Source organism: Aquarana catesbeiana, linkage group LG01, assembly GCF_042186555.1.
Source record: "Aquarana catesbeiana isolate 2022-GZ linkage group LG01, ASM4218655v1, whole genome shotgun sequence".
In the NCBI taxonomy this organism is placed as follows: domain Eukaryota; kingdom Metazoa; phylum Chordata; class Amphibia; order Anura; family Ranidae; genus Aquarana; species Aquarana catesbeiana.
In genome coordinates, this window is record NC_133324.1 from 601,885,018 (window position 1) to 601,903,747 (window position 18,730).

Genomic DNA, 18,730 nt, shown 5'->3' on the forward strand with positions numbered 1-18,730 from the left:
GTGTTTTCAGTTTACTTTTTCAGTATTCACATCCAAATCACTGAGTAATATTTTTTTTACACTGAGTAATCTATTTTTTAATATAGAAAACATAGCAATGTTTTAAAATTCCCTGTTTAGTGATTCCAATAATACAGACAAAGCGGTTGCAATACAATTAAATACAAAGATATGTAATGAGAACAAAAACATAGGCTGTTTTGACAAAATGTACAGCATCCACAAACTCTAGCTATCAGTAGCCTCCCTGGCGGTATGATTATGTCGGATTTTAGGTGCTGAAAGCGGTACAATTATTTTGCATAGAAATTTGGTGTTGTATATTGTAGGCCTGTAATTCTTAGCAATAACACACTTAAATCTGTCCAAACCAGAGTCTAGTAGACATCCCGGGTATGATGAAGTTTGAAACACAAAATCATAAATTATAATATAATACATAAATATATATAATTATAAAAAATAATAATATAATAATATAATATAATAATAATAATGAATTTCCCCACGATTCACTATCGCTCAATTCTGCAAGTGTTCTAATTTATTATCGCTGTTTTCTAGCTGGTCTAAAACCACTTTTGACGTAAAGGGATGCTTTTTGGTTGCTATGGACAATCTCCAGTTTCCAGGCAGAAAGAACGGTATATATAATATAAAACTGCATGCAGGACATTGGACAAAGCACTGGGGACAAAAGGGATGTGAAATTATTTCATACAGTAATGTAATCTGTAAGATTACAGTGTACTGTATGTGTTATGATTTTTCACGTTTTTGAATTTGCCGCCGGGCTCTGCCCCCGTGCGTTGCGACGCTCGCAGGGAATGGAGCACGGCATAGAGGGGCTCCGGGCGGAGGACAGAGCCCGCGGACACAGTGGGGGGACATCACAGGATCCTGGGGACAAGGTAAGTATACTGCACCAGGATCCTGCAATGCAATCTCGAGTGTGGCTTGGGGTTACCGCTAATGGTGCTGAAATTTAACCCCGAGCCACACTCAGGAAAACCACCAGGGAGGTTAACAAGCAGAGAACAAAGCAAATCTTTGGCATAATCAAGTGTAAAAAAATAGAGAACATAGACTTAGTTTTTACATTAACCAATGAACAAAGCTTAGCAAGGCTTGCAAAATCCATAGGACATCATAAATGGTTACCTAATAGTTATGCTTTGAAAATAATTCTCAGTACTCTCTTAATTAAAACTATTTTTTATAAGTTGATGCTAATTTTCATATCTGACTCCACATGTGAAAACAGAGCTTTTTTTAGAAAACTCGCCATCTGCCTTATGATTTACAGACGGGGAAGGATGATATTTTTTAGGGGAATGGATTCTGGGGGGGTGTAGGGTACAAAGGAATGGCAGCAGTTGCAGGTGCCCATCAAATGCAGCCACTGTGCCCATCAAATGTTTCTACTGTGCCAATCAAATGCTGCCACTGTAACCCCCGCCCGCCCGCTCGATGTCTGATCGGCACTTACCCCATCTCGGTTGCAGGTCAGGCAGTGGGTGACGGCGGCGAGCTGTGGGAGAGGCAGCAGGTCAGGCAGCAGCAAGCTGTGTCCTCAGTGCGTCTCTTCTTTCTTCCTGCTAGGCGTGCAATAGGAGTGCCTGTACTTTCAGCCAATCAAATGACGGGTATTAAACCCGCGCTTCCTGATTGGCAGTTGAGTGTTAGAAAAGCGAATATTCATTTGATTTTCTAACACACCTATATGGGCTCCGAGCGGAATGCTCTGCGCTCCAAGTCCACCCTATTTTGAAGCCTATTAAAGCCTATGGCTCTAATCAGGTGCTTAAAAAACCCCCGCCTCTGTAATTCAGGAACTCGGCGTCCTAAAGGAGGCTGGAAGCCTGAATAGGGGGTGGCCGCGGCGGCCATGGATAGATGCTATGCATGAATCCCTTACCTGAAATTTGTATGTCTTGTATTTCTTTTGTGCTGAAGACAAGCAGACTTTTGTGTTTGTGTTGATGTAGTCAAGTCAGTTTTGTTTGCTGCTGGAAGCTCTGTTTATATTTGCTCTTAAGATAAGAATAAAGACTTTTATGCTTAAGACAAATGGCTTTGCACATGATCCCGAAGTGCTATAATCCCTGAACTTTACATCATATACACTGCTCAAAAAAAAATCAGAGTATAGCATCAAGTCAATTGCAAAGTTGTTAATCAGTTTCAGCTGCTTAATGCTCAGTTCACACTTGGACGACTTGTCAGGCGACCTAGGTCGCCTGACAAGTAGCGTCCCGTTCAGTACAATAGAACCGTTCGACTTAGAAAAAGGTTCCTGTACTACTTTGGGGGCGACTTGGGGCGACTTGCATAGACTTCTATACAGAAGTCGTTTTGCAAGTCGCCATGGCAGTCGTGTGCAGGTCGCCTCGGTGAGGCGACCTGCAAGTCGTGCCGCCCCTGGTGTGAACCGAGCCTTAGTGTTAACGAAATTACCAACAGGTGCACTAGATGGGCAACAATGATACGACCTTCAAAACAGGAATGCTTTTACAGGTGGAGGCCACTGCCATTTTTTTCCCCTACTCCTCTTTTCTGACTGGTTTTTACTAGTTTTGCATTTGGCTAGGGTCAGTGTCACTACTGGTAGCATGAGGCGATACCTGGACTCTGTAGAGGTTGCACAGGCAGACCAACTCCTCCAGGATGGCACATCAATACGTACCATTACCAGAAGGTTTGCTGTGTCTCCCAGCACGGTCTCAAGAGCAGGGAGGAGATTCCAGGATACAGGCAGGTACTTTAGGAGAGCTGGACAGGGCCAGTATCTGCTCCTTTGTGCAAGAAGGAACAAGATGAGCTCTACCATAGGCCTACAAATTGACCTCCAGCCGGCCACTGGTGTGAATGTCTCTCACCACACAATCAGAAACAGACTTCATGAAGGTGGCCTGAGGGCCTGATGTCCTCCAGTGGGCCCTGTGCTCACTGCCCAGCACCATGGAACTCGATTGGCATTTGCCATTGAACACCAGAATTGACAGGTCCACCACTGGCGCCCTGTGCTTTTCACAGATGAGAGCAGGTTCATGCTGAGCACATGGGGCAGACGTGAAAGGGTTTGGAGAAGCTGTGGAGAACATTATGCTGCCTGTAACATTGTTCAGCATGACCGGTTTTGTGGTGGGTCAGTGATGGTCTGAGGAGGCATATCCATGGAGGGACGCACAGACTTCTACAGGCTAGACAATGGCACCCTGACTGCCATTAGGTATCGGAATGAAATCCTTGGACCCATTGTTAGACCCTACACTGGTGCAGTGGGTCCTGGGGTCCTCCTGGTGCACGACAATGTCTAGCCTCATGTGGCGAGAGTATGCAGCCAGTTCCTGGAGGATGAAGGAATTGATAACATTCAATGGCCCCCACGCTCGCCTGACCTAAATTCAATAGCACACCTCTGGGACATTACAGTGGGGATCGAAAGTTTGGGCACCCCAGGTAAAAGTGTGTATTAATGTGCATAACGAAGCCAAGGAAAGATGGAAAAATCTCCAAATGGCATCAAATTACAGATTAGACATTCTTATACTATGTCAAAAAAAGTTAGATTTTATTTCCATCATTTACACTTTCAGAATTACAGAAAACAAAAAAATGGCGTCTGCAAAAGTTTGGGCATCCTGCAGAATTTATAGCATGCACTGCCCCCTTTGCAAAGCGGAGACCTGCCAGTGTCATTGATTGTTCTCAATCATCGTCTGGGAAGACCAGGTGATGTCAATCTCAAAGGTTTTAAATTGCCAGACTCATCTGACCTTGCCCCAGCAATCAGCACCATGGGTTCTTCTAAGCAGTTGTCTAGAAAACTGAAACTGAAAATAGTTGATGCTCACAAAGCTGGAGAAGGCTATAAGAAGATAGCAAAGCGTTTTCAGATGTCAATATCCTCTGCTCGGAATGTAATTAAGAAATGGCAGTCATCAGGAACAGTGGAAGTTAAAGCAAGATCTGGAAGACCAAGAAAAATATCAGACAGAACAGCTTGCAGGATTGTGAGAAAAGCAATTCAAAACCCACGTTTGACTGCACGATCCCTCCAGAAAGATCTGGCAGACACTGGAGTTGTGGTACACTATTCCACTATAAAGAGATATTTGTACAAATATGGTCTTCATGGAAGAGTCATCAGAAGAAAACCTCTTCTACGTCCTCACCACAAAAATCAGCGTTTGAACATTGCAAATGAACATATAGACAAGCCTGAGGCATTTTGGAAACAAGTTCTGTGGACCGAGGAGGTTAAAATAGAACTTTTTGGCCGGAAAGAGCAAAGGTACCTTTGGAAAAGAAAGGGCACAGAATTTAATGAAAAGAACTTCTGTCCAACTGTGAAGCATGGGGGGGATCAATCATGCTTTGGGGTTGTATTGCAGCCAGTGGCACAGGGAACATTTCACGAGTAGAAGGAAAAATGGATTCAATACAATTTCAGCAAATTTTGGATGGTAACCTGATGCCATCTGTGAAAAAGCTGAAGTTAAAGAGAGGATGGCTTCTACAAATGGATAATGATCCTAAACACACCTCAAAATCCATGGGGGATTACATAAAAAAGGTGTAAACTAAGGGTTTTACCATGGCCTTCACAATCTCCTGACCTCAACATTATTGAAAATCTATGGATACACCTTAAAAGAGCAGTGCGTGACAGACAGCCCAGAAATCTCAAAGAACTGGAAGACTTTTGTAAGGAAGAAATGGGCAAAGACACCTCAAATGAGAATCGAAAGACTCTTGGCTGGCTACAAAAAGCGTTTACAAGCTGTGATACTTGCCAAAGGGGGCAGTACAAGATATTAACTCTGCAGGGTGCCCAAACTTTTGCAGACGCCATTTTTTTGTTTTCTGTAATTTTGAAAGTGTAAATGATGGAAATAAAATCTAACTTTTTTTGACATATTATAAGAATGTCCAATCTGTAATTTGATGCCATTTGGAGATTTTTCCATCTTTCCTTGGCTTCGTTATGCACATTAATACACATTTTTACCTGGGGTGCCCAAACTTTCGATCCCCACTGTATGTGTCAGTCCACCAGGTTGCACCTTAGTCTGTTCAGGAGCTCAGTGATGCCCTGGTCCAGATCTGGGAGGAAATACCCCAGGATACAATCCGTTGTCTCATTAGGAGCAGGCCCCGACGTTGTCAGGCATGCATACAAGCACATTGGGGCCATACAAGCTACTGAGTACCATTTTGAGTAGCTGCAATTAAATTCCAGCAAAATGGACTAGTCTGCTGCATCAATTTTTCACTTTGATTTTCGGAGTGTCTTTGATTTCAGCCCTCTGTAGGTTGATAATTTTCATTTCCATCAAACGATGTGGCATCCTTTTGTTCCTAACACATTACCCAGTCCATATAAGTATAGATATCCAGCATGATATTTTTCCCCTTTGAGATCTGATGTGTTTTCAAAGTGTTCCTTTAATTTTTTTGAGCAGTGTATATGTATATATATACAATAATACAAACATTACACTATAACGGTAACGCTTGCAAACAATCCCACTTGGTCATTATGATGGACTACCTACAGCAGGGGTCCTCAAACTACGGCCCGCGGGCCACATGCGGCTCGGCTTCGGCAGGGAGCATATCCGCTCCGCTCCGCTCAAGCCGCCTCCCCCACACCAGTAATGGAGGGTTCTGTGTGCCGCGCTGCATGCTGGGAAGTGTAGTTCCCAGCACAGTCCCGCACGGAGACAGGAGGCACGAAGATTGACAGAGAGAGCGGAGGCTTCAAGCAACAGCCTACGAACAAGTGAGGACCCCACTGTCCCCCTGTCCACCCCTCTGTCCCCCTGTCCACCCCACTGTCCCCCTGTCCACCCCTCTGTCCCCCTGTCCACCCCTCTGTCCCCCTGTCCACCCCACTGTCCCCCCTCTGTCCCCCTGTCCACCCCTCTGTCCCCCTGTCCCCCCCTCTGTCCACCCCTCTGTCCCCCTGTCCCCCCTCTGTCCACCCCTCTGTCCACCCCTCTGTCCCCCTGTCCACCCCTCTGTCCCCCCCTCTGTCCCCCTGTCCACCCCTCTGTCCCCCCCTCTGTCCCCCTGTCCACCCCACTGTCCCCCTGTCCACCCCACTGTCCCCCTGTCCCCCCCTCTGTCCCCCTGTCCACCCCTCTGTCCACCCCACTGTCCCTCTGTCCACCCCTCTGTCCCCCTGTCCACCCCTCTGTCCCCCTGTCCACCCCACTGTCCCCCTGTCCCCCCTCTGTCCCCCCTCTGTCCACCCCTCTGTCCACCCCTCTGTCCCCCTGTCCCCCCTTCTGTCCACCCCTCTGTCCCCCTGTCCACCCCACTGTCCCCCTGTCCACCCCACTGTCCCCCCTCTGTCCCCCCTGTCCACCCCACTGTCCCCCTGTCCACCCCACTGTCCCCCTGTCCACCCCTCTGTCCCCCTGTCCACCCCACTGTCCCCCTGTCCACCCCACTGTCCCCCTGTCCACCCCTCTGTCCCCCTGTCCACCCCTCTGTCCCCCTGTCCACCTCACTGTCCCACTGTCCCCCTGTCCACCCCACTGTCCCCCTGTCCCCCCCTCTGTCCCCTTGTCCCCCCCTCTGTCCCCCTGTCCACCCCTCTGTCCACCCCTCTGTCCCCCTGTCCACCCCTCTGTCCACTCCTCTGTCCTGTCCACCCCACTGTCCCCCTGTCCCCCCCTCTGTCCACCCCACTGTCCCCCTGTCCACCCCTCTGTCCCCCTGTCCACCCCACTGTCCCCCTGTCCACCCCACTGTCCCCCTGTCCACCCCTCTGTCCCCCTGTCCATCCCACTGTCCCCCTGTCCACCCCTCTGTCTCCCTGTCCACCCCTCTGTCCCCCTGTCCACCCCACTGTCCCCCCCTCTGTCCCCCTGTCCACCCCACTGTCCCCCTGTCCACCCCACTGTCCCCCCCACTGTCCCCCTGTCCACCCCTCTGTCCCCCTGTCCACCCCACTGTCCCCCTGTCCACCCCACTGTCCCCTTGTCCACCCACTGTCCCCCTGTCCACCCCTCTGCCCCCCCACTGTCCCCCTGTCCACCCTACTGTCCATCCCACTGTCCCCCTGTCCATCCCACTGTCCCCCTGTCCACCCCACTGTCCCCCTGTCCACCCCTCTGTCCCCCTGTCCACCCCACTGTCCCCCTGTCCACCCCACTGTCCCCCCCCTCTGTCCCCCTGTCCACCCCACTGTCCCCCTGTCCACCTCACTGTCCCACTGTCCCCCCCTCTGTCCCCCTGTCCACCCCTCTGTCCCCCTGTCCACCCCACTGTCCCCCCCTCTGTCCCCCTGTCCACCCCTCTGTCCACCCCACTGTCCCCCTGTCCACCCCTCTGTCCCCCTGTCCACCCCTCTGTCCCCCTGTCCACCCCACTGCCCCCCCCCTCTGTCCCCCCCTCTGTCCCCCCCTCTGTCCACCCCTCTGTCCCCCTGTCCACCCCACTGTCCCCCTGTCCCCCCTCTGTCCCCCCCTCTGTCCCCCTGTCCACCCCACTGTCCCCCTGTCCACCCCTCTGTCCCCCTGTCCACCCCACTGTCCCCCTGTCCACCCCTCTGTCCCCCTGTCCACCCCTCTGTCCACCCCACTGTCCCCCTGTCCACCCCACTGTCCCCCTGTCCACCCCACTGTCCCCCCCACTGTCCCCCTGTCCACCCCTCTGTCCCCCTGTCCACCCCTCTGTCCCCCTTTCCACCCCTCTGTCCCCCTGTCCATCCCACTGTCCCCCTGTCCATCCCACTGTCCCCCTGTCCACCCCTCTGTCCCCCTGTCCACCCCACTGTCCCCCTGTCCACCCCTCTGTCCACCCCACTGTCCCCCCCCACTGTCCCCCTGTCCACCCCCTGTCCCCCTGTCCATCCCACTGTCCCCCTGTCCACCCCTCTGTCCCCCTGTCCACCCCACTGTCCCCCTGTCCACCCCACTGTCCCCCCCACTGTCCCCCTGTCCACCCCTCTGTCCCCCTGTCCACCCCTCTGTCCCCCTGTCCACCCCACTGTCCCCCCCTCTGTCCCCCTGTCCACTCCACTGTCCCCCTGTCCACCCCTCTGTCCCCCTGTCCACCCCACTGTCCCCCTGTCCACCCCTCTGTCCCCCTGTCCACCCCACTGTCCCCCTGTCCACCCCTCTGTCCCTCTGTCCACCCCACTGTCCCCCTGTCCACCCCTCTGTCCCCCTGTCCACCCCACTGTCCCCCTGTCCACCCCTCTGTCCCTCTGTCCACCCCACTGTCCCCCTGTCCCCCCCTCTGTCCCCCTGTCCCCCCCTCTGTCCCCCTGTCCACCCCTCTGTCCACCCCTCTGTCCTCCTGTCTACCCCTCTGTCCTCCTGTCCACCCCTCTGTCCTCCTGTCCACCCCACTGTCCCCCTGTCCCCCCCTCTGTCCACCCCACTGTCCCCCTGTCCACCCCACTGTTCCCCTGTCCACCCCACTGTCCCCCTGTCCACCCCACTGTCCATCCCACTGTCCCCCTGTCCATCCCACTGTCCCCCTGTCCACCCCACTGTCCCCCTGTCCACCCCTTTGTCCCCCTGTCCACCCCTCTGTCCCCCTGTCCCCCCCTCTGTCCCCCTGTCCCCCCCTCTGTCCCCCTGTCCACCCCTCTGTCCTCCTGTCCACCCCTCTGTCCTCCTGTCCACCCCACTGTCCCCCTGTCCACCCCTCTGTCCCCCTGTCCACCCCACTGTCCCCCTGTCCACCCCTCTGTCCCCCTGTCCACCCCACTGTCCCCCCCACTGTCCCCCTGTCCCCCCCCTGTCCCCCTGTCCATCCCACTGTCCCCCTGTCCACCCCTCTGTCCCCCTGTCCACCCCACTGTCCCCCCCACTGTCCCCCTGTCCACCCCTCTGTCCCCCTGTCCACCCCACTGTCCCCCCCTCTGTCCCCCTGTCCACTCCACTGTCCCCCTGTCCACCCCTCTGTCCCCCTGTCCTCCCCACTGTCCCCCTGTCCACCCCTCTGTCCCCCTGTCCACCCCTTTGTCCCCCTGTCCACCCCACTGTCCCCCTGTCCACCCCACTGTCCCCCTGTCCCCCCCCTCTGTCCCCCTGTCCCCCCCTCTGTCCCCCTGTCCACCCCTCTGTCCACCCCTCTGTCCTCCTGTCCATCCCTCTGTCCTCCTGTCCACCCCTCTGTCCTCCTGTCCACCCCACTGTCCCCCTGTCCCCCCCTCTGTCCACCCCACTGTCCCCCTGTCCACCCCACTGTCCCCCTGTCCACCCCACTGTCCATCCCACTGTCCCCCTGTCCATCCCACTGTCCCCCTGTCCACCCCATTGTCCCCCTGTCCACCCCACTGTCCCCCTGTCCACCCCTCTGTCCCCCTGTCCACCCCTCTGTCCCTCTGTCCCCCTGTCCCCCTGTCCCCCCCCTGTCCCCCTGTCCCCCCCTCTGTCCCCCTGTCCACCCCTCTGTCCACCCCTCTGTCCTCCTGTCCACCCCACTGTCCCCCTGTCCCCCCCTCTGTCCACCCCACTGTCCCCCTGTCCACCCCACTGTCTGTCCCCCTGTCCATCCCACTGTCCCCCTGTCCATCCCACTGTCCCCCTGTCCACCCCACTGTCCCCCTGTCCACCCCTCTGTCCCCCTGTCCACCCCACTGTCCCCCTGTCCACCCCACTGTCCATCCCACTGTCCCCCTGTCCACCCCACTGTCCCCCTGTCCACCCCACTGTCCCCCCTCTGTCCCCCTGTCCACCCCACTGTCCCCCTGTCCACCCCACTGTCCCACTGCCTCCCCTCTGTCCCCCTGTCCACCCCACTGTCCCCCTGTCCACCCCACTGTCCCTCTGTCCATCCCTCTGTCCCCCTGTCCACCCCACTGTCCCCCCCTCTGTCCCTCTGTCCACCCCACTGTCCCCCTGTCCACCCCTCTGTCCCCCTGTCCCCCCCTCTGTCCCCCTGTCCACCCCACTGTCCCCCTGTCCACCCCTCTGTCCCTCTGTCCCCCTGTCCACCCCTCTGTCCATCCCACTGTCCCCCTGTCCATCCCTCTGTCCCCCTGTCCATCCCCTATATATATTATTATTTATTATTCATTCTTTTATTCTTTTGCACTACAAAAAAGATGTGTGCATAGGAATTTAGGAATTAGTTCATATTTTTTTTTAAACTATAGTGCGGCCCCCCAACAGTCTGAGGGACCGTGAACTGGCCCCCTGTCTAAAAAGTTTGAGGACCCCTGACCTACAGTACTGCAAGATACTTACAATTTGGGTGTTTCCATTATAAAGAGGTATTGCCAAATAAGGTGAAAGAAGGAATGCAATTATTTCTGCTCCTGAGTAAACATGCACAAAAATGTTACCATCCCTGACTATCTTTCAAATCATCACCAAGTGACACTTTTAGAGATCCACGAACTATGGGTGCATACCTTCTGGGATCTGTTCTTCCTCACAATATCCACATACTAACAAACAGATGGAACTTCTGCCATTCTTTACTTGATATCCAACAAGCAGGTAGTGCAAGCACACAAATATACATTGTTGCACATCATTTCCTGCCAGAACTTCTCCTTGGATGTGTTTCTCCTCCTCCTCAAAGTGTTTTCCTTTCTAAAGTACAAAACACAGACAAACTAAAAAAAACAAAAAAAAAAAACTGTGGTTATCAACCACCTCAATACTGCCTCATAACCAAAGGACGGCTACAGCGTGGCTCTCTTGTTTTGGGAGGGCATCCATAGAAATCCTCCCAGAACATGCCTCATGCGTGCCTCCTGGGGCGAGCATTGGGCATGCTGTATGAATTATGTGTACTTTGATCATAGCTGATCACAGATCGCGTAAAGGGCAAATCACCGCGGCTCTTTACCATGTGATCAGCTGTATCCAATCACAGCTAATAATATGTAAACCAACTGCCACAGCACGAGGAAAGGAGAGCCGATAACCGGCAAGTCTGACAGGGCACATACAGTATACACTGATAATCAGTTCAGCTTCATCAGTGCACAGCAGTGCAGCCTCATCAGTGCCCATCAGTGCAGTCTCATTAGCGTACATCAGTGAAGAAAAATTACTTATTTGCTATATTTTATAAGAAAAACAAAGAAAAACATTTTTTTTTTCAAATTTGTTGGTCTTATTTTTGTTTGTTTAAATATCACAAAAATAAAGCTCTATCTGTCTCAACAAAATGATTCAAACTTCAAATGGGTACAGTGTTGCATGACTGACTAATTGTCATTCAAAATGCAACAGCACTGAAAGCTAAAAATTGGCCTGGGCAAGAAGGGAGTAAAAGTGCCCAGGATTGAAGTGGTTAAATACCACCAAAAAAAATCTCTATCTGTTTCAAAAAATTAATATAAAATTAATTGGGTACAGTTTTGCAGGACCAAGTAATTGTCAGTCAAACTTTCATAGCACTGAAAACTGAAAAATGGTCTGGACAGGAAGGGTGTGTAACATACTGGTCCTAAAGTGGTAAAAAAAAATCTGTGTGCTGAGAGACTTCCTAATTTGCATTTTAATTAGGCGGATAACAATGTGGGTCAATGTATAGCAATCAATTAGAAATCACATTTTGGTTTTTGGAATGTGCTAAAAAGTAATAGAATTATAGAATTACTGTGTGTAATGTTCAGTGCACTAACCTAATAAATAATCCTCTAAGTCTTGTGTAAAATTAAGTTATACAGTATCTATTTGTCCAAAAAAAGCTAACTTTTTAAAACCTTTTCTTCATTTTTTCCTTAGCTAGCAAAGATGTTCACTTACAGCAAGTGGAAAAGGACGTGCAACATATTGTTTGTAATCTTTACCTTAGCATTCATTGTCACTCGTCTGTATCTGCTTCCTGCAAGGTGAGTCCTGATACGTAATTTGTGACCATTTTTTTTGCAGATTAGATGTGCGTTTCCATATAGATGTGTGTTTCCATATAGTAAAATTGTTTATTGCAATAAATACCACCCATGAAAAATGTGCACTACCTATTGCAGCTCATGTCTATGGTAGGTTCTCCATCCCAATGTCAACAGGAACCAGGGGCGGCCCATGCACTGTGGGCGCACAGGCGCCGCCCCCTCATCCATGCCCCCGGCCCCTTTCAGGACGCCTGGACGCATGGATTCCTATGGCAGGGGCAGGAGGGGGTGGTACTTTTTGAAGCACCTGATTAGAGCCAGAGGTTCTAATAGGCTTCAAAATAGGGTGGGCTTGGAGCGCAGAGAGTGCGCCCTGATCCCACCCAATTGTCTGACGATAGCGAATGAATTTTCGCTATCTTCACACCAACTCTCCTCCCCGCCAATCAGGGAGGCAGTTCGTCAGACCTGTTTCCCGATTGGCCAAAGCGCCAGGACATCCTATTGGCGCTTAGGAAGAGGTGGCACAGAGGAGACACGAGGACTGACACCCCCGCCGCCATGGCTGCTCTGATGGACTCAGGACTGGCGGCCAGTACTGGACCATCTGCGGGGGGGTGCTGTCAGAGAGCCACGAGCAGGGGGCCGTCAGAGTTGCGAGCTGGGGGGGTCGTCAGAGCCGTGAGCGGGGGGCCGCCAAGGCCGTGAGGGGGGGGCGGTGGGCACAAGTGGCTGCATATACTGCGCACAAGTGGCTGCATTTGACAGGCACAAGTGGCTGCATTTGATGGGCACAAGTGGCTGCATATGATGGGCACAAGTGGCTGCATATACGGGGCATAAGTGGCTGCATTTGATGGGCACAGTGACTGCATTTGAAGGGCACAGTGGCTGCGTTTGATGGGCACAGTGGCTGCATATGATGGGCACAATGGCTGCATGTGATGGGCACAAGTGGCTGCATTTGATGGGCACAAGTGGCTGCATTTGATGGGCACAGTGGTTGTATTTGATGGGCACAGTGGCTGCGTTTGAGGGGCACAATGGCTGCATATGATGGGCACAAGTGGCTGCATTTGATGGACACAAGTGGCTGCATATGATGGGCACAAGTGGTGGCATATGATGGGCACAAGTGGTTGCATATAATGGGCACAAGTGGCTGCATATACTGGGCACACGTGGCTGCATATACTGGGCACACGTGACTGCATTTGATGGGCACAAGTGGCTGCATTTGATGGGCACAGTGGCTGCATTTGACAGGCACAGTGGCTGCATTTGATGGGCAAAATGGCTGCATATGATGGGCACAATTGGCTGCATTTCATGGGCACAAGTGTCTGCATTTGATGGGCACAAGTGGCTGCATATGATGGGCACAAGTGGCTGCATATGATGGGTACAAGTGGCTGCATTTGATGGGCACAAGTGGCTACATTTGATGGGCACAAGTGGCTGCATATGATGGGCACAAGTGGCTGTGTTTGATGGGCACAAGTGGCTGCATTTGATGGGCACAAGTGGCTGCATTTGATGGGCACAAGGGCTGTGTTTGATGGGCACAGGTGTCTGCATATGATGGGCACAAGTGGCTGCATTTGACGGGCACAAGTAGCTGCATTTGACGAGTACAGAGGCTGCATAGGACGGGCACAGTGGCTGCATATGATGGGCACACTGGCTGCATAAGATGGCCACAAGTGGCTGCATATGATGGGCACAGTGGCTGCAGCATATGATGGGCACAGTGGTTGCATTTGATGGGCACAGTGGCTGCATTTGATGGGCACAGTGAGGCTGCAATTGATGGGCACAGTGAGGCTGCAATGGATTGGGGGGTTTCAGTATTTTTCAGTTTGTTTGCGCCCCACCAAAAAAATTTTGAGCACCAGCCGCCACTGACAGGACCATTCAATCAGGCATCTGCCTTGACCACTACTGTTGCCCTGTGTGATAAGCTCCCCATCTCCATTGAAATTGGGCATTAAAATAGTGTCCCTTTACATGTTTCACCAAATTATGCAAATCATAGCATCTGTCCTAGACCTTTATTCATTCACTGAAATGAGAAGGCCAATTTGGTCTTTTATGAAAGTGCCTGAAGGAATTTTAGGTGCCCATAACAACCAATAAGATTTTATTATAGTTGGATGGGCCAATATAGAGAGGACCAGGTCAACATTAGTGACTGACATATTAAAGGGGTTGTAAACCATCATTTTTTGTTTTTTTTTTAATAAAAATAACAAACATGCCTATACTTACCTGCTCTGTGCAATCATTTTGCACAGAACAGCCCGATCCTCCTCTTCTGGGGTGCCCCACCGGCGCTCCAGGCCCCTCCTTTTCATTGAGTGCCCCTGCGGAAAGCCCCTTTCCCCTGCACCACTACCAGATGCCCTCCTCTCCCGCCGGCAGCAGCTGCAGGCACAAAGGGGGATCATAAGGGTGGAGAGCAGGAAAGGGGCTTGTAAATATGTAATTTACTGTCCCCTTCCTTTTCTAAGTGAACACAGTAAATGATTGTTTTTGATCACTCTCTGTGTTCAATAATTCTTCAGTTTATGAATGAACAGGAGCCTCTGTCTCCTGTTCATTCATCTGCAGTGCAGCTAAGGATACAGAGAAAGGGTCCGGGGACTGTGTTACCTCAGTCCCTTTTTCTGTATCAAAAGTGAGACTTCTGATATCACACCAATGGCCCCAACAGCATTGTGGGAAAAAATATTAAATTAAAATGAATAAAAAATTAAAATGAAAAAAAAAAATGTAAAAAAATATTTTAAAAAATTGTAAAAGGTCAAACTTTTACAAAACTTTTACTTTTACAAAACACACTCAATATGTAGCATGGTTGAGCCACAACAACTCTTTGCTGTGGCTGTAGGTCACCGTCTTCCTAGTAGAGGCCTCAGTGCATTACTTTGCCCAGGGGCCCTTGATGCTGTTAAGTGCAGTGAAGCTTAATAGTGACTTACTTGCAAACATTATTCAGACATCTTATCAGTCTTGCCATAGGGTAACCCCATACAGGAAGAGAGTAAGGAAGAAGCACCCCCAAAATAGGGAGGTAGCAGACACAGATCAGGGAATTTCCGTGCATCAATAGCGGTGTGCCTGTGGGAGGGGTTCAATAGTTAGAGATATAGCAGAACTGTTGCAGCTTGAAAAGAAATAGCTGGTGAGAGGTAGCCTAGTTCTTACCTAAGACAACACAGTATCTGTCAGATATTACACCCATATACTATAATGTATATCCATGTACTTTGGCTTAAAGTTTTTTGTATCTTGTAAAATTGTGTTATTTTATAAAAAATGCTCTGGTTTTTGCGTTTCCTCAAATGTTACAGACAAAATGGGGGGAGATTTACTAAAACTGGTGTACTCAGAATCCAATGAAGCTGTGAATGGTAGCTAATCAGCTTCTAATGTCAGCTTGTTCCGAAGCCCCGATCCTCCTCTTCTCGGGTCCCCCATCGGCGCTCCTGGCCCCTCCCTCTTGTTGAGTGCCCCCACAGCAAGCAGGTTGCTGTGGGGGTGCCTGAGCAGGCTTGCTCCTGTGTGTCCATTCACACACAGTCGCGGCTCGGCCCCGTCCCCCACTCTCTCCTCAAAGGCTCCCGCTGCTGTCTCAGCCAATGAGAAGAGAGAGGCCTGGGACAGGCGAGGCTCTCATGCATAACGCTGGTATTGTGTATTAGGTGGGGAGCACACCTTGTGCTTTTACAACCATTTTAAAGCTGCACTCCGGCAGAAACTTTTTCCCTTGTTGTTGCTGATGCTTTATTACTTTCTTTTATGTGCGGACCATTCAGATCCGCCGGTCAGTTTTTTCAGGCGGATCTGAACGGTCGCTCCATACATCTCTATGGAGCGACGGATGTCAGCGGTGACATGTCCGCTGACATCCGATCCGCCCTGATCCGATCCTCTCCGCAAAATCCAGACGGATGGATGTCCTATTTTCCATCCGTCTAGCGGATCGGATGAAAACGGACATATGTGTCCAACTATGGTGGAATTACAGTCTCAGAATTCCTCACCAGTCAGTGGCACAGAACTCTGGAATTTGTAATCCTATCATAACTGGACAGATCTATGTTGCCTCTATCCTAGAACAATGGGGGAAGGGAAAGGGATCACCGCTCCAGGTGGAAATGTGGATATAGAACGCTCCTCGGAACTGGAACACCAGGTGCCTGCTAAGCATATAGCAACATGAGGCAAAAAGGAAGTTCTGGACAGCCGCACTGCGGAATATAGCCTTTATTAGTAAAAAGTCCAACAAATACAAGCCACAGCAAAAAATGGGACAAACTATCTAACGCGTTTCACACTTAACTGTGCTTAGTCATAGCTATGACTAAGCACAGTTAAGTGCGAAACGCGTCAGCTTGTTTGTCCCATTTTTTGCTGTGGCTTGTATTTGTTGGACTTTTTACTAATAAAGGCTATATTCCGGAGTGCGGCTGTCCAAAACTTCCTTTTTGCCTCATGTTGCCTCTATCTTACAAAGCTATATACTGTATATATTATATGTAGAAATATAAATACTTCTTTGCTTTAAGATGTCAGTTCACTATGAATTGCCACTAAGGACCCAAAATGCAAAGGTTATCTAAAGCAAATGAGATTGAAATACAGTATATTGCCTAATTAATTATGTGTTGTCTTCTATCATGTCATTACAATAACTTGTAACATAAAATTAACATATTCAGTGTTTTTTCTTACATGAATATTCTACACAAATGTGAAAAGTGGAAGAATTAGCCATAGAAACTATCTCAAATTTTGTTTCATGATTTTTAATGCAGTGGCAGATACTGTATATGATATAACGCCATGGGCAATGCCACACTGTTTGCTATTTTGTACTTTTAACATTTGGTAGGTCATAAATATGGAATAAGAATTCACAGTCATTGCTACTACCTCTTCCATAGGTCACCTGAAATGTTTTAATAATAGATGTATACTCCAATCCAGATTAAGATGTCCAAATTTCTGTTTTCCAGGATTATTTATAGCACGTATTACTACTCCATGGTACGCTTTCAGCCTTTCTTTGGATATTATTTTTTTAATGCCCTACTAATGATTCTGCAAATACTGCATATGATTTGGGCATATATGATATTGCGGATGCTTTATAGGTTAACATTCACTGGAAAGGTATGAATGATTTTTTTTACCATTTGTTTGCAAAATGTGCTTTAAAGTATATCTGTACAGTGCCTTGCAAAAGTATTCACCCCCCCCCCCCCTGGCATTTTTCATGTTTTGTTGCCTCACAACCTGGAATTAACATGGATTGTTTGAGGATTTGCATCATTTAATTTACAGAACATGCCCACAACTTTGAAGATGTTTTTTTTTTTGTGAAGCAAACAACAAATAGGACAAAATAACAGAAAAAGTCAATGTGCATAACTATTCACCCCCTTAAAGTCAATACTTTGTAGAGCCACCTTTTGAGGCTATCACAGCTCCAAGTCGCTTTGGATAAGTCTCTATGAGCTTGCCACATCTTACCACTTGGAATTTTGCCCATTCCTCTTTGCAAAACTGCTCCAGCTCCTTCAAGTTGGATGGTTTGCGCTTGTGAACAGCAATCTTTAAGTATGACCACAGATTTTCTATTGGATTCAGGTCTGGGCTTTGACTAGGCCATTCCAACACATTTACATGTTTCCCCTTAAACCACTCAAGTGTTGCTTTAGCAGTGTGTTTGGGGTCATTGTCCTGCTGGAAGGTGAACCTCCATCCTAGCGTCAAACCACACACAGTGTAGTACAGGTTTTGCTCAAGAATATCCCTGTATTTAGCACCATCCATCTTTCCCTCAACTCTGACCAGTTTCCCAGTCCCGACTGCTGAAAAACATCCCCACAGCATGATGCTGCCACCACCATGTTTCACTATGGGGATGGTGTTCTTTGGATGATGTGATGTGTTGGGTTTGCGCCAGACACAGCGTTTTCTTTGATGGCCAAAAAAGTTCAATTTTAGTCTCATCAGACCAGAGCACCTTCCTCCATACATTTTGGGAGTCTCCCACATGCCTTTTCGCAAACTCAAAACGTGGCATTTTGTTTTTTGCTGAAAGTAATGGCTTTCTTCTGGCCACTCTGCCATAAAGCCCAACTCTATGAATCGTAAGGCTTAATGTCGTCCTATGTACAGATACTCCAGTCTCTGCTGTGGAACTCTGCAGCTCCTCCAGGGTTACCTTAGGTCTCTGTGCTGCCTCTCTGATTAATTCCCTCCTTGCCTGGTCCGTGAGTTTTGGTGTGCTGCTGTCTCTTGGCAGGCTTGCTGTTGTGCCATGTTCTTTCCATTTGGTTATGATAGATTTGATGGTGCTCCTAAGGATCATCAAAGATTTGGATATTTTTTTATAACCTAACCCTGACTTGTACTTCTCAACAACATTGTCCCTTACTTGTTTGGAGAGTTCCTTGGTCTTCATGGCAGTGTTTGGTTAGTGGGGCCTCTTGCTTAGGTGTTTCAGCCTTTGGGGCCTTTCAAAAAGGTGTGTATATGTAATGACAGATCATGTGACACCACTTCGATTGCACACAGGTGGACATCATTTCACTAATTATGTGACTTCTGAAGGTAATTGGTTGCACCAGAGCTTTTTATGGGCTTCATAACAAAGGGGGTGAATATATACACACATGCCAATTATCAGTTTTTTATTTCTGAAAAATAGTTTTATGTATATATTTTTCTAATTTTACTTTACCAATTTCTGATCCATCACATATAATTCAGATTAAAAAAACATTGAACTAAAGGCTGTAATGTAACAATATAGGTAAAAAGCCAAGGGAGTGGGTGAATACTTTTGCAAGGCACTGTATGTACTATAATGTAATATAATGCTCTTCATTTAGG

General features: G+C 49.3%; 1 protein-coding gene across 3 annotated transcripts in view; it reads left to right on the top strand.

Annotated features, from left to right (window-relative positions):
• Positions 1–18,730, top strand: part of LOC141107806 (ceramide synthase 4-like) — a 229,100-nt gene that overhangs the window by 196,039 nt on the left and 14,331 nt on the right. For 2 of the 3 annotated variants that reach the window (XM_073598799.1, XM_073598790.1), the window contains 2 exons: positions 11,715–11,821; positions 16,846–17,002. In XM_073598799.1, the coding sequence (XP_073454900.1) occupies positions 11,715–11,821; positions 16,846–17,002 (264 nt within the window). The remainder of the gene's footprint in view (positions 1–11,714; positions 11,822–16,845; positions 17,003–18,730) is intronic. The other variant, XM_073598809.1, reaches the window with a different exon arrangement.